Genomic DNA, 24,698 nt, shown 5'->3' with positions numbered 1-24,698 from the left:
TCCCAGTTGCCTAGAAGGCTGAGGTAGAAGGATCATAGGCTGCCTGGGCAAAAAAGCAAAAAAGAGCTGGAGGCATGGCTCAAGTGGTACGATGTCTGTAAGTCTGAGGTCCTGAGTACAATCCCCAGTACTGTCTCCCACCCAAACAAGATGATGTTATACTATAATGACTACAGTTACTTGCCATCATTGGGTATGCTGCTTTGTTTTCAGACCTGATAACAACACAGGTACTCCTACTCTGAGGTCAGAGGCAAAGGCTATGTGTTGCTCCCTTGTTCTAAGTGAGTATAGAGATTATTTGGTTGTTGCATGTGAACATGTTCCCATTTCATATTTACTTAGAAAAAGTCTACAATTTAAACAGGCTCATATTTCAGTTGTTATCTTTTGGGAGATAGCATATGTTGTGAAATTTCATCTGAAAAATTTTAGAAATTCACATTGATGTTAAACTAAAACAAAATAAAGCTAACATATATTATCAGAAGAATAAATGCATACATTATTACTTTAAACAAGAGTAAGTAAATAATCTAACTATGAATAGGCAGACCTGGCTGATGTCTACATCAATGGAGCCACAATCAACTTTAGCCTATTGAATGCTTGGAACTCAGAAATACTCATAGCATTCCTGCTAAATATGTTTTTTTTGCTTATACCATCCATTAGAATTGAAGAATAATTTTATGTTTGTTCCAGCCATAGTGAGCACAGATTAACCTTGGTTTAATACAGCTCAAAATTTTGTGGAAAAAATAAATTGAAACATCTCTGTTAATTACAAAAAACAATAGACATGTCATACCCTGATATTAAGAAAGGGAACCAACTTTCAAGTAGCTCATGATGAACAATTCATTATTATGCATTTTTTCATGTGCCCAGCTATAAGTTCTGGGCATTCTATTAAGAAAAATTGGCACAGTGATGGGGTCAGGGAGGAGGTAAACCAATTTAATATTTGCATAACAAAAATTAAGTGAGGCCTATATTCATGTATATCCATAAACCTATCCATGTAGGACACATCACTTCATTTCACCAATTCTGGAATGATTCGATATTATTTTAGATTCTAGGGTTGCTACAGATACATGATAACCATGATGATAATCACAATGAAAGGAGAATCAGCTAAATTATAAAGGTTGGAGAACAACATGTTGAAGGCACATTTATGAAAACCCTCCCATTACCTCTCATGTTGTCTCTACCCTGTCTTCACTTTACAACAAGGAGAACTCAAGAAAGATTCCCACACAAGAATCATGTATATTTCACAGTATACACCTCCTATTCCCAACAAAGCTCAGAATTTTTATTGGAATTTAGGCAAATTATGTAATGTTTGTGAACCAGCAACAATGACTACAAAGACAGAAATTAACAACTCACCAATATGTTTTTTTTTTTTTTAAATCTGTGTTAGTGAACAATCCACCAATCAAATATGCCCCTCTTCCATTCACACCATTACTGGGCTTATGCTTTGGGGAACAGCAAGAATTAAAGTGTATCTTGTATAGAAACAAGAATTTGTACATCATTAAGCATCTTATTGCACATACAATTGAAAAACATATCAGCTCTCTAGATTTTTTTCTATTTGATAATAAATTGTACAGAAATGGTGATACATCAGGAAACTTTTTTCATTTTGTGTTAATCTACTTGGCTGCAGACATAAACACATAAATCCAATTTCATCTTGGTGTTAGATTTAAGTGTAATTTTAAACAAATCATATCACTGCTGCCTGGCTTCTATATTTAGATGTCAGCAGCACTAAGGCAAGCAAAACATTCTATTATAATGTTAAATTACCTGTGCAGAATCATAAAGCATAATAGAAACTGGAGTAAGTATATAGGGTTTCCTGAACAAGATTAGAAGAAGAACATTACCTGTCAAATTATAATATCTTACATTTGTATATGGTTCTGTGGCAAAATAAAGTTAACTGGCTTATTCTCAAAATTAGATACGTTCTTAATTATGAGACTTCTCAGAATTTTTAATAAGTGAAATGATGTGTTCACTTTCCAAGATGGATATAGAACAAAATTTCCAAAACTATGTCTATAAGAAAACCATCCACCCCAACCCTCCTTCCATGAAGAAGCTTTTAATATGTTGGAAAACAGTGGTTTAAAATACATTTTATATATTAATTTAATTCCCAAAATATTCTTGTGAAGCAAGCATACTAAGACAGCATGATTTTTAAGTCACAATTAAGAAAATCAAGATTGAAAGAGATTTACTGAACAATGGAATAGCTTTGACTTGAAGCCTGGCCTTTAAACTGTAGTTTTCACTCCAATTAACTTATGCCCTAGCACATAATCTATTTGAACAATATTCCAGATTTGTTTTCATTTTCTTATAATTGATGCTTATTTTCCTTTTGCACTATATTTGATGTATATTTCATGTAATCAAAGGGCTTTATTTGTTAGAACTTGCAGAAGACACAAAGTTTATCATGGGGAGGCAAAATATTTCTTGCTTAAAGTTAATTTCATGAAAAATTCGTCATGCAATAAAATCCAAAGAAAGATTGAAGACATACAGTATACATATTAGATGAGACAGAAATATAAGCTAACTTTTCAATACACACTAAAAAAGAAAGTATCTACATTTTTCTCTAGAAAAAGGATTGATTTCTTAATGATTAAAAAAAAGTCACCAATTTGCAAAACTTTTCATTTTCTCACTCATACTTAGCAATGCTATTCTCTGCTTTTGGGTCATGATTATCTCCTCTCCACCCATCCCTACTTGTTCCATGAGACGAATTATCATTTTTTACACAAAAAAGCAAGGAATATTTTATTTTTTTATTTTCAGGTTCTGTGTATCTGTAGCATTCTGCATTTTGGCTACATAATTCACTCAACAAATATTTGCTGAGTGCCTACAAGGGTCAAACATTATGCTAAGGCATGTTCAGCCCCACCTCAAACTGTCAATCAACCATTATAGAGAAGAAATTTAAAAATATATTTTTATTTTTATTTTTTATTGTTGCTCTACTTGGGGTACATCGTGACATTTATAAAAATTCTCACAATGTGTCATAGTTGAATTCATTGTGAAGAACTACATAAAAACACATTATACTGGAATATAATCTAACCTTTAATATAAGGTAAAGTAGGATAGATTCAAGAAAAACAGAAATCTGTAAAATCTAATATTAAAAAAAAACCCAGTTTGTGTAGTTCTAAAATGGTTGATAAATGATATAAATTGTCTATAATATTTTGATTTTATTATATATACTCAAAGGGGTTCTATAACAGCTTTATCTTCCAATACCAATATTTTTAATACATTTGAATTTTTAATACATTTTTAATACATTTGAAAGTTAAATCTCTTTAAACCTTTGATACAATAGTACTGGGTATTAACTCAAAAATACACAAGTGGGTACAAAGTTTCCAGAATTCTTTTTGGGAGTATGTGAAGAAAACTCCTTGAACATCACTTCTTGAAAGTGATTCAAAGTTTTCTCCTCATTTTCTGTGAATAATTTTGTTGAGGTGGCCGCTCAGTCCAATGTCCCTCTCCACCAGCTCTCTGATTATGGAGCACCTATGAATCTTTCACAGCTCTGCTACTGCTGCCTCCCTTTGAAGCTCTCCCTGATTCTAATGCCCTGGCCATAGTTATAACCTATGACATCTTTAACTGTGCTTTCAACAGCTATTGTGACATGTAGCTCTTTACATCTGACTATCCAAACACCTTAAAGGTTTCATTTTGACATAGTCCAGAAGCCCAGAACAGTGGGCTTCCCACATATTGTTGATTGGCTTAATATTTTCATTAGTTGAAGGACAAAGATTCTTGACTTAGAAGCTGGAAGAATAACAGAAAAATAGAAAAAGTCAGGGAAAGTGTATCTTGCAGGGAAAGACATTAGGATTAAATGTTTGGTGTTAGGCTGGTTGGTTTGGGATGACAGGCTGTTTTTTTGGCACAGAAAAGTGTAAATGGCCTAAGGACAGAAATAAGAGACCAAATTGCCTTTGAAACATCATACCTCAAAAACTAACTGGTGGGACTCATGACGAGGTAATAGATGACTTTTCAAAATGGGAGATCTCATTCTGGCAATGAGTTTCAAATCTACGTAAGACATTTAGATGAACTGAAGGACAAGTTCAGAAAGCTAGTCAGAGGAGATGGCAGGGAAGGAACAGTAGAACCTTGTAAGCACAGGGGTGCAGCAAGCAGGGAGATGCGAACAGGAACAAATGATCAATGCTGTTGAAGGAGTGAAATCAGTCAAGTGGGATAAAAACTAACAAATACTAGAGGGTGATAGTAGGGTAGAGAAAGAAAGCAAAGGAATGGCAAAAAGAGCCATGAATTTACTTTAAGAAAGGTGTGTATATTTTTACTGTGTAGCCATAAAGTCCAAGTACTTTTATACATTCTTTATTCTGTACTCAGTACTTTCATAATTCTAAAATGCTTTCACATATTGTATCATAAACAGAAGTTCTAGTATTATTCCTTATTAATAAAAATTGTACTTTAATAAAAAGAAAAAATAATTATGTCAATTAGAATTATATTCATGTGTAATACACTAAAGATTTTTATGCATTGTGATATTGTAGCATCAGAAAATAAAAACCATTTGATTGAATAAGCTTATGTCAATAACTTAAATTGCATTAAATATATCAAGCCAATATTATTTACATTTGATTTTAAACTTCTTAATGTTCTAAGATACAACTGCATGTCCTTATAAAGATCAGTTTTCAGTAATATCTCTAATAATTATAAAACAACTATCTTCTTATGATCTTGTTGACATGAAAAAAGTCTAAATAACATAAATAAAGTCCGTTGAGGATTTTATAAAATAATTTTATCATCATTAGTTAATATCCTTCAAAATATATAATAGTAGTGAAGAATTTATAGATAATGAAAAGGTACTATCTAAATGATATAAGGAAGATATAAATGCTATGCTTTAGGAGTTGCACTTGCCTAACCTTCAGCTATTCAAGCTCTTTAGCTTGCTTTCCTAATAAATGAATCACATCTTGGAAAGCCTTCATCAGTTACAGACAAAATGATATGGAAAAAGAAAGGAGAATTGTACTTTTTTTCCCATTCTATATTCATGTAACATTGAATTCTTCTATAATCTAAGGTGATTTTTTTTTCTTGTTTTTACAAAAACAGAAACAAACCAAACTTTGATCAGAAGACCCAACAGAGTTGTCCAAGGAGGTTTTTCTCCCACTCCAACCCAGTCTCAAGGGAGCAATGGGCAGAACTTGTCTGCTTCTAGGTACAATCGTAAGCGGGGGCACCCGTTTCAATAAGCTAGAGGACTGTGAGGTAGAGGATTCTAAAGGCCTCTCGGTATTACTTTTATATCCACAGCAACAGAATTTTGTTTCTCAAGATCAGTGACAAAAATGTCTTCCACTCAACTGACTCCAATCGTGGTTCTTTTTCTGAAGTTATCAGAGTAAGTTGAAATTCCAACCCATACTTGTACCCTCATTACCACTTTTGTCTTTTCAGGTCCAAAATTGTGAGCTCTTCTTAATAAGAAATATAAAATAGAGAAAGAAAGGCCTTTTTAGAGCAAACCATGTATAATATTTCTCAATTAACCAACCAATTAACCATTAATAGCAAATCCAGTCTAGCCTTTGGCCTTGGTTGAATATTAAGTATGTCAGCTATGCTATAGGATATTGTTTCTGTGTGATTTTAATTAATTAATTCAACAAGTAGCTAGTAGGCACCTTATATGTATCAGCAATAATTTCTGATACACTAGTAAACAAAAGAATGGTATCTGCACTCTTGATTTGTGTATTTTGGTGGTAGAGGTGAGATTAAGAATAGGAAAAGAAGCCCACAGAAAATATATCAAATAAAAATTTAATTAATAAAATTACATAATAGATTAGAAAATGATATGTGCTATGGAAAAAAGAAAGTGAAACAGAGTGAGAGCAGTGTGGGGCTAGGGATGGGGACACTGATCTCCGTGGATTGCAATTTTAAATAAAGTTCAGACATACAACCAAAGCCTCAGAGAGTGAGCTTGAACTTTAGGTTTTGGAGGGTGAATTACCTTTCCTGAGAGGCTGGTATGTCTGATTCTTTTTTTTTCTTTTGGATTTGTTTCATTTCAGTTGGGGGGGCATGATAAGTTTTCTAATTTTGATGAATACATCTAGAAATGAATGGCTGTTCTATGGTAAAGTAAGAACTACTGAATCTGGTGTCTTAGCCAAGCCTAAAATGTCTGACTGTATGACTACATGATTAAAAATAAAATAAATATGTTGCAAATGTCCCACTAATGCCATACTGATACAACTTAAAAGATGTGCAACGGCAAGGACCTGTGTACCTCAGTCCATGTCGTGTGGACTGAACCTACAGTGCCTCACTCATGATTATTACACTCTACTAAATTAGTATCATTTCATGAATAGGGTGCAGAACGACGTGGGACAAAGGAGCTAAGTAATAAGTGATGAAAGTTAAGCTATTAAAGGGAAAATGTTCATCCTCTTCATATACTCAAGAGGCACAGTTCTGGGTTTCAAATTAACTAAATTCAGTATAGAAAACTAAATCATAAAGAAAAAATTTCCCTGTCTGATTATTACACCTGAGTTGTTGCATCTAATATTTTAAAGAGGAGATAGGAGGCAACCTGTGCTCCAGTGTAGTTATTTTTCTATGTCATTACAAAATAAGCACCTGATACTACCTTGGCACACTCAGAAGAGCCAATAAAAGGTGTAGGCACCAAAAATTAGAGTCTCAACATCTAGTCAGTCTTCTGCAATTGCAACAAAATGTAGAAATCATATCTTTGTTTTCCTTTTTTGAGGCACAGTCTCACTATGCGTCCAGGCTGGTCATGAATGCATGATCCTTCTACCTCAGCCTCTCCACTGCTAGGATTACCAGCTCGCACCATCAACACCCAATTGAGATCATATCTTTTAGCTTATTTATGAAATCCAACGAACAGCAATTAGATGAAGCAATAAATGAAGAAATATACTGTTTTGTTTTGTTAGTAATATTCAAATGAAAATTGTCTAACAAAACTATGATTTAGAAATTAAGATTAGCTTGCATAAATAGAAAATTATAGCAGTCATATAAAATTGGTATATCTCAATGGTCTAAATCATGTGTACTCGATAGCTATGTTGACCACATTTAGGAAATGAGAGCTCAATTTCTCTTTGGTCTGCCAAAAAAATTTAATTATTACACACATAATACATATATACACACACATACACACACACAAACATATATATATGTCACATAGTAACTTCTAATAACAAATTCTGATTAGAAAGGGGACTATTATTAATAAGAGGAGTTAATGCTAAAATGAACATCGTAAAAGCGAGACAAAGAGGACATTAATAAAATCAAGATGATCTGATACTTATATTTACCTTACTCACAGACTTGACATCTTGACAGTTCTGCGACCAATTCATATAATTATCACACTATAAAGGAGCAGTATTTATGAAGGAAAGGCCATTTGTAATGTAAAACAATATGGTCTCAGCATGTCTGCTAGGAGCAAATGCCCACTTAATGAATATTAATAATATATTAAAACCTAGAATTAAATACATAAAAAGGAACAAGTGCTGCCCAGACTCAGGAAAGTACTACTCAAGAAGTAGTTTGATACTTGATCTGCCTTTCCAGTTACTTTAAATTATTCTGAAATATGTATGCTGTAGATATTTGAGTAATTTTTCTTTGTTTTGCAGAAGCAAAGTAGGAGACCTGATAGCCTATAAATAAGAATGGAAGAAGTTACCTGTAGAATGGCAACCTCATTACGAAGCTGGCTTTCTTGTTTTGTGGGAAATCTTAATTTGTCAATGATTTTAATAGCTACATCTCTTCCTGTTTTACGATGTTTTCCTTTAAAATAAAAATATGAAACAGAGCATTGTTAAATATCACCTATATTAATGAGAATCAAAACTTATAAGGATATTTATATGTAAAAATTTATGTATAAAATATTTCACTGAATAAATTCTAAATAATACTAACATATACCCATGAAGATTACATATCTTGGTTCCATTATTCTAAATAGTGTGTGTAAGTTAAAATTAGCCATAATGTAGAACACAAAAGAACTAGGGCATGAAAATCTTTATGTATATTTTCTGATAAAAGATATGCTTTAGAACTAGGATAGTGATCTACTTAATTTAGAAAAATCTTAAACCATCAGTAAAAATGGTTTCCTTAAGAAAACATAATTTTAAAGTTCTGATAAACTAATGTATGTTAGAGGGGAATGCATTGGAGTCTCAGCTCTGTCATTTACTAATTGTGTGATCAAATGATCTAATCTTTCTAATTTGAGGTTCCACATCTTTAAAAGTAGTATTGTTGTGAGGATTAGATGACGGAAAGCACATAAAGCACACAAAGTGCACACCTAACTACACCCATCAAAACATGTCAGTTATCACTGCCACAATCTTCATTATCATCACCATAATAGGTCCTTTGCATACACTAAAACCCACTTAATTCTCACAACAAACCTTTTAGGAGATTTATGGGACACCCCTACGTTCTCAACTTTGTACCACTATATTGTTGTAGGTATAGAATATAGTAGCACTAATTGAATCTGAAAATGAAAAATGAAAATAAAAATGCAGTATAGATCTAATTACTCAAAAGTTTAGTAACATACTAAATGCTGTAGCATTTATTGAAAATTCAGTGTTTCTTACCCTATATACTATTCTCACTGTCTGACTTTTCCAGACTGCCTTCCTTCACTGCCCTATTGCCCATTTTCATGATCTCTGCTTCCTCAACACCATCCCTTACTTTTTTGACTTACTGAAAGTCACTACTTCAACTCAGGAATTTTACCAGAACTACTGTCTACAAGGCCATGGCTTTTTTTAACTCTACTTTCCTGTCACGACAGTAACAGTATGGGACTGTTCTTATCTGTTTCATTCCATGTCTGGTCCTAGTCTTCCTTAGTAGCCTCCTTCCCCCTATTCCCAATGTTTCAGTGTTGGATGTTACAGACCATGTGGCACTTGCTGGTCTTTCTCACATCATTTCTCACCCTGCCTCAACTCTACACTGCATGCAGTGTATATTTACCATGCTTATCGTGAGTGGTTTTTTTTTAATTTTTGCATGAATGGTTACTGATTTAGTAGGATTTCCATCAAAAAATCACTGGTGCATTTTTACAAAAATCAAAATTACCTTATAAAGTAGAATAGAATTTAGTTTTTAAATTAAACAGTATGATATATGAAGATGGGTAAAAATGGGCTTCCATAAGAGTCCTGATGAAAGGTGCTGAAAGAAAATGGAACTAATTTGTTTATGAACTGCAACTTTCTTGTTTTTTCAATATTTTGTCTAACTCACTCAAACTGCTTCAGGATTGTGCAAATTTGTTAGTATTTAAGGTAAAGAAATTCTTTAGGAGGTAGAAAACTTTCTCTTTCAAAACAGAAATTTACCAGTTTTCCAAAGAATGACTATATCAAGATAAATTAAAGGATAAAACTGGTATACACACACACATACATAAATCTTGCTTTTTATGTTTTTCTTGCATTACTTTTCTACACACAGGTTGCTAAGATTTTAAAGAAATAAAAATGCTTAGTATATTAACCTACCTCCATAAACAATCCCAAACTGTCCAGAACCCAGTACTTCATCAGGAAAAATCTGATATACTGTGCTTATGTCCTACGAGTCCAATGAAAAACACAGATGAGAGGTAACAAACTAGCAAATTATATAACTAAAATTATAATTATTAAAAATTTCAATAGTAATTGTGAATGTTAAATAAAATTTCAATGACTATAATGTTCAAATAACATTAATTCACATATTATAAAATCTTGAAAACTGTTCTGATCAAGGTTTTCTAATGTGCTATTAAATATGTTTCAATAAGAGTGAAAGGAGACCTAAAACTGTACAATGTCATTTACTATAAGTATTTGAAAAGAGAGTTGCTGGTTGAAATGGCTATTTAGACATTTTGCTAAATATCCATGGATCCCAGTCACACATCTGTGTGAATCCTGATCCACCCTTTGCCTAGAAGGATGACGCTAACCCTTGTTGGCACCTACATCCAGATGGACTTAAACTGAAAGAAGAGGGGCAGAATCACTATGCATGACCTGTAGACAACTGTGAAAGAAGACAGCCCATAATGAAATTCTCATCTGTGAGGTGAAAGCATTTTTATTTTTAACACTTCTGAAGGCAACAAGGTACAAACGTCTACTCCTTTCTCTTTGAAATAATAGTTGCTGAATAAAGATAGTTTTACTGCCATTTGATGACCACTCATGAAAACCTAACACAGTGCTTTTTTACTTTATGTATTCATATTACAGTTCATCCTACCATAGTTTCTGCCTATCCTCCACTCTTACTCTTTTTGTTTCTTCCAAAAAAGTACTTTTGCATCAAGTCCTACTCTTTCTAAATCCTATCTACCTCCATTCTTTTTCTTTGTCCTTCTGAAAACAGGATAGAATAGGTCTATCCTGTGACCCATTTAAAGGGTGAGTTTAAGGCTATCTGTAGATAAGAAAACACTAATTGGATTCCATTATTCTGAGTCCAACTACTCCATCTTTTTTTTAATTGAAAATGTACAATTTAGTACATAGTAAGGAGTTTCATCATGACATCTCCATACATGCAAATAATGTATTTTGATCTTATTTATCCCCTCTATTACTCTTGTCCCCTCCTGTACCCTACATCTATTAGCAGAATTATTCTTTAGGCTTTCTTTGAAAACCAGTATCAACTTGAAAATTTCAGTGGACAACAATGGCCAAAAAGGATAGAATGATCTCACAGCTATCTGAGACTTTCCAAGAGTCTTTAGAGTAACCTACATTTCCCAAAGTCTTATCTGGCTAAGCAAGAGCAATAGGAATCTGAGGTCTTTAGACACCTTCATGAGTGACAGCCCAAGAATTCATTTAACCTTCATGATGAAGTCGTCTAATTTTCTCTAACTAATCTTTAGCTTTCTCTTTCATTATGTCAATCCAGCAAAGGTTATAATGATGATAGTAGTGGTGAGTACAGTTTCAAGGATTTTTTTTCTTTAAAAAATAAACAGAATAGTGTATTACAACATACTGCTCCCTTTCGGTCATAGTATAGTGAACAAAATAGCAAAAATTCTGTGTCACAAAATAAAGGTGGGAAAGTACTTAGTACTTTAGGCTACTGGCTATCATCACAAAGTATAACAAATAAACATGATAGAGTATAAAATATTTGATAATATATCTGATCTATAACTTCTGAAAATTCTGCTGAAAGGATAAAGTTATATGGCTCAAGACACTAAGGGACTAGAATATGAACCCATAAAATCCAAATTATGCAACTTTATTGAGTTCTTCTTGGTATGTACAAGTGACTAAGGGCAGCTATAATCCTTTTTATTTTACAGCACTCCTAGGTAGCAAGGGATGAGATAAATGGTTTCTATAAGCTACTCATGAACATCAAGGAATTTTTTGTTTCTGCATTTGTTTTGTTGTGTGACATAAACCATTAAAATTCCAGTATTGAGAAGGGTAAATGTATGAGAAATCAGACATCACAGAATACATGCCTATCTGGGATGAAAAAATAGGCTTTTGGCAATCACTATATATTGTAGAATGATTATAGCAAAATTGCTAAACAAACAAGGTAACATCTCTAAAATTTTATGGAACAAAAATATTCAATAGATGCTATCTTATTTTCTTGAAAATACTGAAAAATTATGTTAGGTAAGGTAAATTCCAATAATCATACACCAAGTTTTTATTAGTAAATTCATACTCACCACATTTTCTTGAATCTGGCAATTTGATACTGAAATGCTCACCAAAATATCTTCTGGAAATGTATGTTACACACACACACACACACACACACACACACACACACACACACACACAAAGAGGGAGTCAGTTAGATAGGTAATAACAGCACAAGTGAATACATACTGATCAATCATCCTATAGAACTGGTTTCAAATAAATCATAGTAACTAGATTGGTCTACAAAAATTTCTATTAGAATATTTCCTTTAAAATTACAAATGTAGTCTATAGTTGGTTTTCAAAAAATAATATTCTGTCAGTACATACAAGCTTTGTTACTTGATAGTTCTGATATAAGCTTAGACAACTAAAACTTTCTAGAGACTCACCTATAAAATAAGAAAATCATTAACTTGGGGTTGCTTTAGGAATTAAATTACAGATCTTATGTGAAGTGCTTAGCACCAAAATAAGAATATATATTCCACTGATATGCTGGTTGAAGAGATAAACAAAAATTACGATAGACCAGCAGATATACACTGTAGGTACTTGTAATGTTAAAACCAGGTTAATTCACAGGTTTTATTATTAATAGCCATTATGAATCTTAAAATCAAACTTTTATATAAACATTCCACTAAAATTTCTTTTTAAAATCTTGAATCTGGTATATTTTGGCAAAATCTATCTCGCTTTGCAAATGAACAGATTTTTTTTTTTCTTGGAATAAGATTGTCAAGGCTTTCTAGGGGCTGGGGTGTGGCTCAAGTGACAAAGTGCTTGTCCAGAACATGTGAGGGCCTGAGTTCAATTAGGTGGAGGTTCGGTACACAGGAGGACTGGTACATGTAACATGGTACACAGAATACCATGTTTGATGGTTTGGGGGAAGTATGTTAATTCATGTTTGTAGCATGTCAGGGGAAGCCCAAACTGACTAGATGACTTATTTCATGACCATCAGCTTTAGAGAGCTGTACTTGCTTATACATCAATTTGTAAACATTTTCATATAAAATACAGATAAGGAAATATAACAATCTAATAAATGGAATATTTTAGTGTGCAGTGCAGATTTCAGAGATCCTATGTTCTCCAACGAACTCAGTCCATCACAAGGAGCCTTCTTCGTTCTGTGCTTTGGAAGGAAGTCAGCACGCATGGTTACAGGGCCAGGGGAGGCACTGAGCTCCACGCCACATAGAAAACCAGAGGACTCACTGTGAGAATTGGATCCTGAACCCACAGAGGAGCGCTGGGGAATGACAGGCATGAGAGCATGCTGGATGGCCAGCTGCCACATCCTGGCCACATCTGCACCAGCACCACTGGTGACGACGCTGCTATTCGGCGGGGGGCTGGAAGGACTGCCCATGCTCTCTCCCACGTAATACACCACATTTGCTGTAGTGATTTCAAAACAATGAGGATTAGCTCCACTGGGAATTAATGCTGAAGGTTTTGCTGGTTCCAGAGATAAAATTTCTGATAAAGGAATTTCCTGTGGAAGAAAGAGTGTGTTAAATGTAGTTTACCAAAAGCAAGTAAATTTTTAAACAAAATCTGTGCCAGGAACATGTTGAGAAATGCTCTCAGCTAATCACCATTTAGGGCAGGTGGTGTAGCTCAAGTAGTAGAGACCCTAGCAAGCATGAGGCCCTGAGATCAAACCTGAGTACCATCAAAAAAAAAAAAAAAAAGTAAAGATAATCACCATTTAAATAAAATTTTTTGTAAAATGCAGACTAATAAACAAAATATAAAAAACACTTTTATGATGAAAAATGTCACAATCATCCTTTTCTGGGAAACATGACTTTTTTTTACAATGTTCATGTGGTAGGAATAAGAATGGTTAAGAATAATAGTCTTGAATCTTCACCAAAATCAAAGACTTTTAATATGAATTGTAATCTTTAAAACTGTGAAGTACAATTATACTATTTTTGAAATGCATTTGGGTATGCATGGCTGTTCTTAAATTTCAACTGTTCTTTAAAGTACTACAATGAAACAGGATTTGATTCCGTCAGTACTTGTTAATATAATATAGTAATACAAACTAATGAATAGTTACAGGAAGGAAAACCACAGCAATTAGTTTTAAAGGTAGTTGTTTTAAAGACCATTTAAGTATTGAAAAGATTTATTGCCACATACTCTCCCAAGAAATATGAAATGACCCAAAATGAATAACTTACTGCTAGGCAACAGTGTATACTACTGATAATCCCAGCTACTTGGGAGGCAGAGAATGCGAAGGTCATGGTTCAAGGCCAGCCTGAGAAAAATGTTAGCCATGGTGGCCCATGCCTGTGGTTCCAGTTGTGCTGAAGGCCATAGGTAGGAGGATCGTAGTCTATGACTGCACTGGTCAAAAATACAAGAGCCTATCTGAAAAACAACTAACGCAAAAATGGATTGGAGGTGTTGCTCAAGTAGTAGAGACCCTGATTAGCAAGTGTGAAGCTCTAAGTTCAGACTTCAGTACTGTCAAAATAATAACTTGTATAACAAAATTTTTTCATTTAAAAATTAACGAGGCTTCCTTTTTTGTCACAGCTGTGTAAGTAGCCATAAGTATGAGCTCAAATAGGCTGGATGGAGTCTGCATTCATATTGAAGGAATAATGATCAATTGTTTTCACTATGAATTCTTTGGAGCTATGTTTTCTTGTGAAATATATTATGCCACATCTGTATTATTCAATATAAAGGGATAGAAAGAACATTTCTGCTAAATGTTTCTCTACAGGAAAGTCTTCCTTGGGAATATCAACAAGCATGCAGAAATCATATGATGCTTCTTAACCTCCTGTGACATGCTGGGTACAGAGGCCCTCAGAATTTTCCTTTAGTTCATTGCTATGATGACTAATTTTTAGTTGAATCATACACCTCTGTTAACATATTCAATTAGCCTTCCCCTCCTTTCCACCTCTCAACACCCATTAGGGCCAGAAACATTCTTAAGGAAGATATGAGATTCACAAATAAGTAAGAGGTCATAACCTGATTCCTAACAGATTTGTAAACTACAGAGGAAACAAACCTATCTCTTGTTGAAACTCAGAAACAGCCATGTGGGACCACAACCAAAGGTGCTACCCTTACCTTGTAGTACCTGCTCCCTGTGTCATTTTGAAAGAGCGTAATGCATTTGCTATCCAATCTCCAATAGTGCCGTTTCCGCTGAAATAGAAGTTAAATTAAGGATCTTTAAAAAACTGAAAAAAATACACAAGATTCATAAAATAAGTACATTTTCTCAATGAGAACATCAGATTTGATTGTGGAAGTACATAAGCTTTAGGCCGGGCAGACACAAGCACGCGCGCGCGCGCGCGCACACACACACACACACACACACACAATCTGTCTCGAGAAGTTGACTATTTAGCATACGTCTTGAGATAGAATTCTCCATGGGCATCACAGGGTTATGAATAACAAAGGAGACGATGCATTATCCTCCAGTGAGCGCTCGCATTTAGCATGCACACAGTAAATGGCAAACACCTTTTTAAAATTTAATTGACTGCTTAAAGAGCTAAAGGTGTATTGGTAGACTATAACAAAACCAGGCTTAATAGGAGGTATAATGTTTATACGTGCTCATAATTCTAGAACATAAGAATATCACGCTGATCCAGGTAGGTATTGTGGCTTCCATTAACCATAGAAGAACTCTGAATGTTGTAACAGAACTAAAAAAATATTCATTGGGTGGCAGGTTCAACTCTATGGTACCAAATTGTCGAAGTGGGGAAGGCACGAAATAACTCTACGTTCTCTTAAGCTCACTCCGGAGTGATCAGGCTCTTGCTCACGCTATGTGTATCCCTCAGGGTTTCAGTGGTGGTGGTGTGTGTGTGCGATGCATGCTCATTTTCAACATGTAGGCCCAAACTAACATTATTTTTGTTCTCTTTTATAACTGATCTTGGGCTAGTCAAACACATTAAATATACTTTAAATATTTTATGAATGTCCAAGAAGAAGTGGACAGCATTCAGTTGAGTCCTACAGCAAGTCATGAATGTCTTCTCTCTCCAGGAAGAAGGGTGAGATTACAGATAATCAATTAGGTTATAGGTGTCTAAAAAGCGAGGGGATGAACCAATTTGGGTTAAAACACACATGGAGCTGTCATAATGAAACACCCTGTATAGCTATCTGAAACAAACAAGAATGTCTTTTTTCTTAAAAAAGATGGACAAGAAGGTAAAATAAATCCTGTCTGGGTGTTGGTACCAGTGGGAGCCAGGGGGAGGCCAAAAGGAAGAGGTGAAGGAGAGTGAATAACTTGGAAGTACTGTTTATTCATATGTAAAAATGGAACAATGAGACCTGTTGAAATTAAGGGGAGATAAAGGAAATGACTGACTGACAGAGGGGGTGCTAACTAAGGTATGTTGTGAACACTTTTGTAAATGTCACAATGTACTCCAGTACAACAATATGCTAATAAAATATTTTTAAAATGAATTAAAAAAAGGAAACATGATAATAGTGGTACTTAAGCTTATTGAGCAATTAGTCTGTGTCAAATCCTGTATTAGGCACTTTGTATGCAGTATTTCATTAAATACTCAAATCAAAAAACAAAAAATGTTGAAAAAATAAAGTGCCTTAAATTTAAATTTTTAATTTAATTTCTATTTCAATTAATTAACAGAATAAAATATGTAGCCTTGGAAAAAGCTCATAATTTGTTCAATGAAAACTGAATCTGTAAATCAGTATGGTCCAAATTATATATTGCTTGTGTATATAGAGTCAAGGAAAAGAAAATATACCAAAACATAATTAGTGACTATCTCTGGATGTGGCATTATTATGTGGCTGTATTTTCCTATATGTTACAGTATTTTTATAGTGAGTGTATATTATTTTTAAAACAATAAAAAGGCATTAGGACAAAGAAAAGAAATAATAGGTACCCTACTGATAAGAGGAAATGAGGAAAGTACTACAGATGACCAAAATTCAGCCTGTCACCTATAATCAATTAGTTCAACTTTGAAGTGTTTTTTTTTTTTCTTCCAATCTCTTTCAACAACTACTGTGTAATTCTAAAAAAATGAATAGACTCAAATAAACTGTAGGATTACTATACTCATGATGGGTTATTTTTTAAATGAACATTTAACTGAGAATTTAAGTAGTATGCAATAGTCATCATTATTTTTTTTCTCTCCCTAAAGTACAGTATTTCTTTTAAAATTCTAAGTCACAGAGGAGTGTTTTGGAAGCACCTACTGTGGCTTTCATGACTATTATAAAATGACAGGCAGGCATCCCAGTTGTTTAGAGATCATTTCAAGTAATCAAAGTAAATGATTTTGTTTTCTCGAAATTGCTTTCAACATTTTTTCTAACTCTGTTGCTTGTTCAACTATATCTGACACCCAGATAGTTTAATGTTTCCCACCTGATTCTATGCCATGGCTGAGCCAACATTTATGCCCAGTAACTCACACTTCCCATAGTCCTAACAGGGCATCACAACTCCTCTAATTAAAGAATGACAACAAGAAAATGCTTGCGGCACTCCTTACCAGTGTGTCCTCGCTGGTGTAATGGACCATCCATCCTTCCTTCATCACCGTGCTGCCTTTCCTCTTTGTGTGTTTAACAGACTGCACTACCCTCATGAGTGGGATATTGTTGCTTGTTGATGGACTTGAAAGTCAAAATATTTTAGGAGAGAAATGTTTTCAGATACAGATCTTCTTTTCATGAATAAAACCTAGTTCTACTGTTTCAAAATGTATGTAAAAAAACTCACATCCCATTTTCAGTGAAATGTATTGTCAGAGCCTCATGGTTCTGAGTCTGAAGAGTGACAACACTTCATTTGTACACTTTAAAAACCCCAAGGCAAGGTACTAAAATTTGCATCCCACTTTTTAAGTTGAACTGTATGGTGCTCAGTTTTGAGGTAAACAGCAGACAGATTACTGTCAGTGCACTAAGGCCACAGTATTCAGAATCATACAGAAAAAAGTTTACTTACTAATATATATTATAGGCACAACACTAATCGTTTATAGATGATATTTTTTGACATAAATTTTATTCTTTGAATAACTTAAAAACCAGAATCTTTCTTTTAAACTGCCTTTTCTATAACTATATTTATGGAATTATGCTTTCATGTTTTTAGCATGATTACTGTTTTCATTAGTGTATATTAATTGTGCAAAGGGGTTCCACTGCGATATTTCTATACATGTTCTTTGATCATATTCATCTTCTCTATTACTTTTTCTTACTCCCCTCTTCCACCTTTTTAAAGCAATTTTTAATGGGTTTCATTATTCTATTTTCATACATGTATATAAAGTACTTTACTCATATCCATTCTCCCATCATCCTTTCCTTTATCTCCCCACTTCCGCTGATCCCCCTCCTTATAGTCCTCATTTTACACTCAGGTCATTCACTTTTTTTTTTTTTAGGACTTGATATGACAGAGAACATGTAATATTTGTCTTTCTCAGTCTGACTTATTTCACTTAACATGATGATCTCCAGTTCCATGCATTTTCCTTCAAATGAGATTAATTTCTTTTTCTTCCCACTTTGTCCTTCTCTGTTTCTTCTTCCCTTTTCATCCTTTCCTGCATCCCCATCAAACCTTAGGTACTAAAAAAAAATGTATACTTTTAATGTGAAGGTTGAGTCATAAAACTAATTTTTTTCAGCATTTTAAAAGTGTTCATTGCACCATTAAATTGAAAAAGATAACCATTACATTTCTCTATGCTCATGAACAATTTTGGTTTGTCAATAAATTTGGCATTTGTAAAATGAACATAAAGGTTTCAATATTGCTTATGATACAGTGATTAGGAGGCTTTTTTTGTAAGGGACCAGGTAATAAATATTCTAGGCTTTGCAGAATTCCTAACTCTTTGTGCCATTGTAGAACAAAAGCAGCCAAGGACAATATGAATGGTAATGGCTATATTCCGATAAAACTTAATTACAAAGCAGGCAGCAGTCCAATTTGATCTGGTGATCTTATTGTGCTGATTCCTGACATAAAAAATGAAGGTCATCTAGTGGTTAAAAAAACAAAAAGTATAGACCGTTAGATACCAGATATAACATTATACATTTTTCTGAGATAAAATGAAGAGCAATAGGTGTGGACAGCATGTGTTATCTGTCATGGGGCCAACTGTAAAATAGATGGTGTCTGCTGAGGTGGGTTTGTAATCTTTGTATTTCCACACAATGAACTCTAAATTCATAAATTTAGTAAACTTTTGAGTGGCAAATATGAATACCACTCATATGCGTAAGAAAATGAATGAGGTAATGCTAGGAAAGGATGTAAATCACACTTTTCCCTGGGGAAGCCAAACCTCCTAATTCCAAAGGCTCTCATCTTCAATATGCAGCTTTTTGTTTTTATAATACATTAAAATACCAAAGAGCTCAAGAGGAAATACCCCTTGGGTTCCACTGCTTGGCTAACACTGGGGTTACTGCTCTCACCTGATGGTTCTATTGGAGTCCTCGTGGTCCGGGTCCTGGTCTTGCATTTCCCCGCTGTCATTCTGGCCCTCTGCCATGGCCATCTCTGCATCTTGGACCAGTGCTTCTTCCATATCATCCACAAAACCACTGTTCCTCTCACTGTCATTGTCATCACTCCCTTCTTCCATGACCACGTCAGATTCTGCCCCAGGGCTAAGCAAATCTAGAAAATTGTTTGAGCCATGAAGATAAGCATGGAATCCTGGAGCCAGGGCTTAAGAGAAAGGCAACCCTAAAACAAATCGATTGGAATCCCTAAAAAAAGCAGTCCTCCAAAGAATTTATCATTTTCCTTTTTCATTCTAATTCATATGCATATGATTATATGAGATGGTGAATATATCATTTTTATAGACAGATGCTGGTTTTCCAAATTACTAAGTCTGAAAACATGAAAAGTCATGGAGACCTTTGGGAGGAAGCCAAAGATGGGAGCTCATAGTGCTTAGGCAAAGTGATACCAGGCACAAGTAACCAGGAAACTGATCATAAAAGAAATACATGGTGGGTGGGTGGGGGCGGTTAAGGGAACTTTTCATACAAAAGATGATTCAGGGTTTCTGGTTCTTGATACTGAAGTAACTTTTTAAATCACAGTTTCTAATTATAAAATTGGTTATACAAACAGCAACTTTTAAATATCTACGGTATTTTATATTTTAATATTGAACTCTGTCATCATGAAGCTGATGGTCTTGCAAAGATTTTAATTACTTAACTCATGACAATTACTCATTTTAAAACTAGAAAAACAGTGCCAGGAGCCAGCGGCTCACGCCTGTAATCCTAGCTACTCAGGAGGCAGAGATCAGAAGGAGTGATTGCAGTTTAAAGCCAGCCTGGGCAAATAGTTACCAAAAACCTATCTCGAAAAACCCTTCACATAAAAGCACTGGTGGAATGGTTCAAGGTGTAGGCCCTGAGTTCAAGCCCCAATATTGAAAAAAAAAGATCCCAAAAAAACCTAGAAAAACAGATCCATCAGAAACCCTGGTCTGCCAAGCTTAGAAAATGACCATTTTACCAGATTTCTCTGACTACAGGCAAAAATGAAATTTCAAAGTAAACAACATCAAAAGTTTCCATTTCCCTTCAGTTTTCTTGTACACAATGAAATTCCCCAGGCTGGAACAAAGTATCACATGCTGCAGAAAGTAGGAAAGTTGCCAAACTTTTAGTTTTGACAACTGATTCATGAATTTCCATATAAGCAATCCTTAGGTTGAGAATGTTTTCCTGAAAAGCTCTCCTTCTTCTTCTAGGCATATATGTTTTCTGGAGAAGGAAGCTCTAGAATAAATATAATGATTTATGCTTCCACTCTTTAGTAACAAAGATACTTAACTTGTTCCTCTGGTCTTCTACAGACATTTTTATGGCCAGTGGAACCAGAAAACTGTTACTAGACTGAAAGTATAAAGCAGTTCAATATTTATGGGGAACCCCTCCTAAAATTCTAAGTCAAATATATGGTAGCAATCCATTAGAGTACTTATGGATTGAACATGTCAGCTGGGAAGAACATAGCAATTTTTTGAATGTTAATTTATATGGAATTTTCCCAAGAAAGTATTTCCAAATATAGAAAAGATATATGCCTTTCTTCACAGTTAATTTAAAGTTCCTCTTACTATTAAAAATACAGGTCCACCATCACACATGTAATGGAAATGGGTGACTATTTCCCAGTGGGTCAGTCTCTGTACTCCTTCCCTTCCTCTGCAAACAGGAAAGAAAGTTCTTGTCTCAATGCTTGGAACAAGAAGGACAAAGACCACAAAATGAGAGCTGTCACATATAGGCATTCCAACAAGGTCCATATTTCTGAACAAATAATGATAGGAGTATAAAATAAGAAAGGCAGGAGAGAAATTATGGACACCCACGTTTATTATCTATTTGCCATGTTAAAGATCAAGAAAGCCTCTGCATTTATCAAAACTCAGTGACTTGGGATATATGTTTTTCTATAGTAAAGTAAAACAAATTTTTATTTTGGGCTCAGTTCTAAACATCTTCACTGGATAAACCAAAGTAAAAAAAAAAACACTGCTAGATCATAATTGTCCCCTCTGAATAGGGTAGCAGCCCAGACATGACTGCTGATCTGTTACTCACCTCCATTGATGGTCACTTCGCCCAGGCAGTTGTTGGGTACTTTTGGTGCACAACGTTTATGACAGTTGAATCTGCAATCTAATAGTGATTTTAAGTCAAAACAAACAGAAACCAGAATTTATCAGCAAGAGAGGTTGTGGAAGAAAAATTAGTAGTTTCAGATGAGTGAGGATTCATTTAAGGATAAAGGACTGTCTGGAGCAAAGAATTTGGTGATGGACTTGCCATACCTTTACACTGCAAGCCCTGCCGGAACAGACCCTTGAGGAGCTTCTTGCAGTGCTGACACACCGTGGGCCGTGTGTATGAGTGGATGACGAACGTGTGCGGCACCTTAACCTTGGACATCAAGATCTTGTCCAGCTGAATTGGCCGTCCAATGTATGACTGAGAATTTGACCTTTTCTCTCGACCAATAAATGACTCTGATGGTGACTTTTGCTACATGTTTGAGAAATAAAAAGCAAAAAGAAGACAAGATATAAGAGACTAAGATGAGATTTAAATATTTATGGATTTTAAAATCTCATTGTGTTTTACTATTGTATTTAGATATGAGATAATCAGAGACTAATTTTCTGTTAATCAACATAATTTACTTCCCCCTTATTTCATATCTCAGTTACTTGGTACTGTCTAAAAGGTAGAGAATTGGAAATGAGAATACTTGAAGCTAATAGGTAGGTCTTTTAAGTAATTGTTTACTTTAAAATATTAATTTAATTGCCTTTAACACAGAAATATAAAGTTGAGAGCAAAAAAATTGTTCATAATCCCGTTATACCTCATTGGCATTTTCTAGAGTTCTAGACAGACATGGCTAGAAAATGTAAGCAGTTCAGAAAGACAGAAAACGGCAAGTAAGTCTCTTTGTTTGCCCTATATGGTACTTGTTCTGAAAAAACACATACAATTCTGTTGGAGTCCCTTGGGAAAAATTAGCTTAAGTCATTTTTCAACAATATAAAAAGTAAAGGGTTAAACTTATCATTTTTATAATTGAAAAACATAGCAAGTAATGGACTATGCAAGGCACAGTGGTGCAAACCCACCATAATGGTGGTTTTGGTAATAATTATATCTCTGTGTTTTTTTTATCAGTACTGGGATTTGAACTAGGGGTTTTATGCTTCCTAGCCTCTAGTCCTTCAGCACTTTTTGCTTTATTTTTCATAAATGGCCTCACTTTTTGCCCAGTCTTGTCTGCACTGTGATCCTCCTTCCCTGCACAGTAACTGGGACAACAGGCCTGCACTACTACACCCAGATTTTTCTGTTGAGAACGAGTCTAGTGAACTTTTTGTGCACTCTGGCCTAGAACTGTGATTCTTCTGATCTCAGCCTCCAGGTACACAGGAATACAGGCATGATCCACCAGCCCCAGCTACTACTTGCTCTTTATTTTGGAGTTATTTAATAAACCCAGTATACAGACTTTAAAAATAAAAGTAATTAAAATGAACTGTTATTTCAATGCTTTTGGACAATTTCATGGTATCTCTTGATATTGTGGAAATGTACCTCGGGATTAACAGAATAAAATATGAATTGAATTACATCTTAATAGTTAGTAAAATTACTTATATATATGTATATATTTCCTTTAAAATGCTTATTTCTGAACTTATTATTTTGTGAAGTGATTTATTATATGTACCATTTATTATACTATAGTAATAACTGTGTTAAATGCATTAAACAGAGGTCTTATTATCTGTAGTTAAAACATCTAAGTTCATAACATTGAAATATATCCCTTTAGGCCAAACGGCAGAAAATAGTAGCACCAAAACATGAGTCTGCATTTCTTGCATCCAGAGCCTTGCATTACCACCTTGCCCATGGAGCATCTATTGACAGGGTAAAAAATAAATCCTATTTACATATGGTTTCACCCACTTCAATCCTTATGTGACAAAAAGGTAATACCACTTATTACCAAATGAGAAACCTATTTGCAGATTCACTTGCTGCCATGAAAAGAGATTTGAGAGGAGACTCATAGGGATATGATGTCTACATTTACAATAGAGTTCCATAAAGGAAATCTACAAAGCATAATTACTCTGGAAAGCTTAATTCTTACATATATATTCCAGGAACCATAAAAACAGACCAAAGATTTGCCAAACAAGAACCATGAAAATATTAAATTAATGCCTTAAATAGGACTGAAGAATAATTAAATCCACAGGGTTGGTCCCTATTCCAGTGTCCTTTAGCAACTGGGCCAGTTTTAAAACTAGACGAAATGAAAGTGATATTCTTTCATTGTTGGAAAGTTTCAACACAGAATAAAAGATGATTGATGTCAGACTTTCTTAGCAGACTTACAATGGTCTTAGATTTGGAAAATCCTACAAAAATGTGGCCAAATCACTCTTTAATTTATTCTCGATAACTTAAGATACCTAACTCTGAGCTGTGTTAATACAGCCAGTTTGACACAGAACTATTTTCTCTACCATGGGACAAAATCTCTTAAAAGAGAAGGAAACTAACACACGAAATGCTTTACTCTCACCCAACATGGTAACATTCACATAAATACCGCCATAAACTGCAAGAACCCAAATTATTACTGAGAAGTCATTTCATTTACTACCTTCAAGGCAGGATTATGTAAGAATTTTTTTTTTTCTTTTTGGTGGCACTGGGGTTTGAACTCAGGGTCTTGTGCTTGCTAGGCATGCGCTCGTCCATTTGAGCAATGCCCCACAGAAATTTAAATAAATATTATAATGCCACGGGAGAGATACTGGCTGTCAGTGTGCTAGAGACTGTACCACACACATGAGCAGGAAGGGATGAGATCTACACAGCTACAGCAGAGCAACAACTCAGAGACTACACAGTTTATAGTCAGAAATTGACTTTAATAGTATTAATAAAGTGTGCCTTACTGTCATTCATGACATTTTAAAGTATAAAACCAGACAGCACCTCTACCAGAAAACTTATCATTATGCTTTCTTATAGTCTCAAATATAATTAATCATTTTTTATATGGCTTATATCTCTAGAAAGCAAAGCTTTAAAAACCTTGAGATAGGGCGCCTATGCATGGTACCTTCTCATGTAGGAAGTGATCTACTGCTGACAGGTAAT

At 34.4% G+C, this 24,698-nt stretch overlaps 1 protein-coding gene across 8 annotated transcripts in view; it reads right to left on the bottom strand.

The window, feature by feature from the left end:
* Positions 1 to 24,698, bottom strand: part of Prkd1 (protein kinase D1) — a 317,831-nt gene that overhangs the window by 34,043 nt on the left and 259,090 nt on the right. For 7 of the 8 annotated variants that reach the window (XM_074068231.1, XM_074068225.1, XM_074068227.1 and 4 more), the window contains 9 exons: positions 21,821 to 22,031; positions 21,591 to 21,668; positions 19,431 to 19,635; positions 17,483 to 17,606; positions 15,036 to 15,113; positions 13,143 to 13,422; positions 11,939 to 11,991; positions 9,735 to 9,807; positions 7,871 to 7,977 (listed from right to left, as the gene is read on the bottom strand). In XM_074068231.1, coding sequence (XP_073924332.1) covers positions 7,871 to 7,977; positions 9,735 to 9,807; positions 11,939 to 11,991; positions 13,143 to 13,422; positions 15,036 to 15,113; positions 17,483 to 17,606; positions 19,431 to 19,635; positions 21,591 to 21,668; positions 21,821 to 22,031 — 1,209 coding nt within the window. The remainder of the gene's footprint in view (positions 1 to 7,870; positions 7,978 to 9,734; positions 9,808 to 11,938; positions 11,992 to 13,142; positions 13,423 to 15,035; positions 15,114 to 17,482; positions 17,607 to 19,430; positions 19,636 to 21,590; positions 21,669 to 21,820; positions 22,032 to 24,698) is intronic. The other variant, XM_074068226.1, reaches the window with a different exon arrangement.

Source organism: Castor canadensis, chromosome 3, assembly GCF_047511655.1.
Source record: "Castor canadensis chromosome 3, mCasCan1.hap1v2, whole genome shotgun sequence".
Taxonomy (NCBI): Eukaryota; Metazoa; Chordata; class Mammalia; order Rodentia; family Castoridae; genus Castor; species Castor canadensis.
The sequence above is the reverse complement of the archived record's forward strand: the minus strand, read 5'-3'. Positions and strand labels throughout refer to the sequence as shown.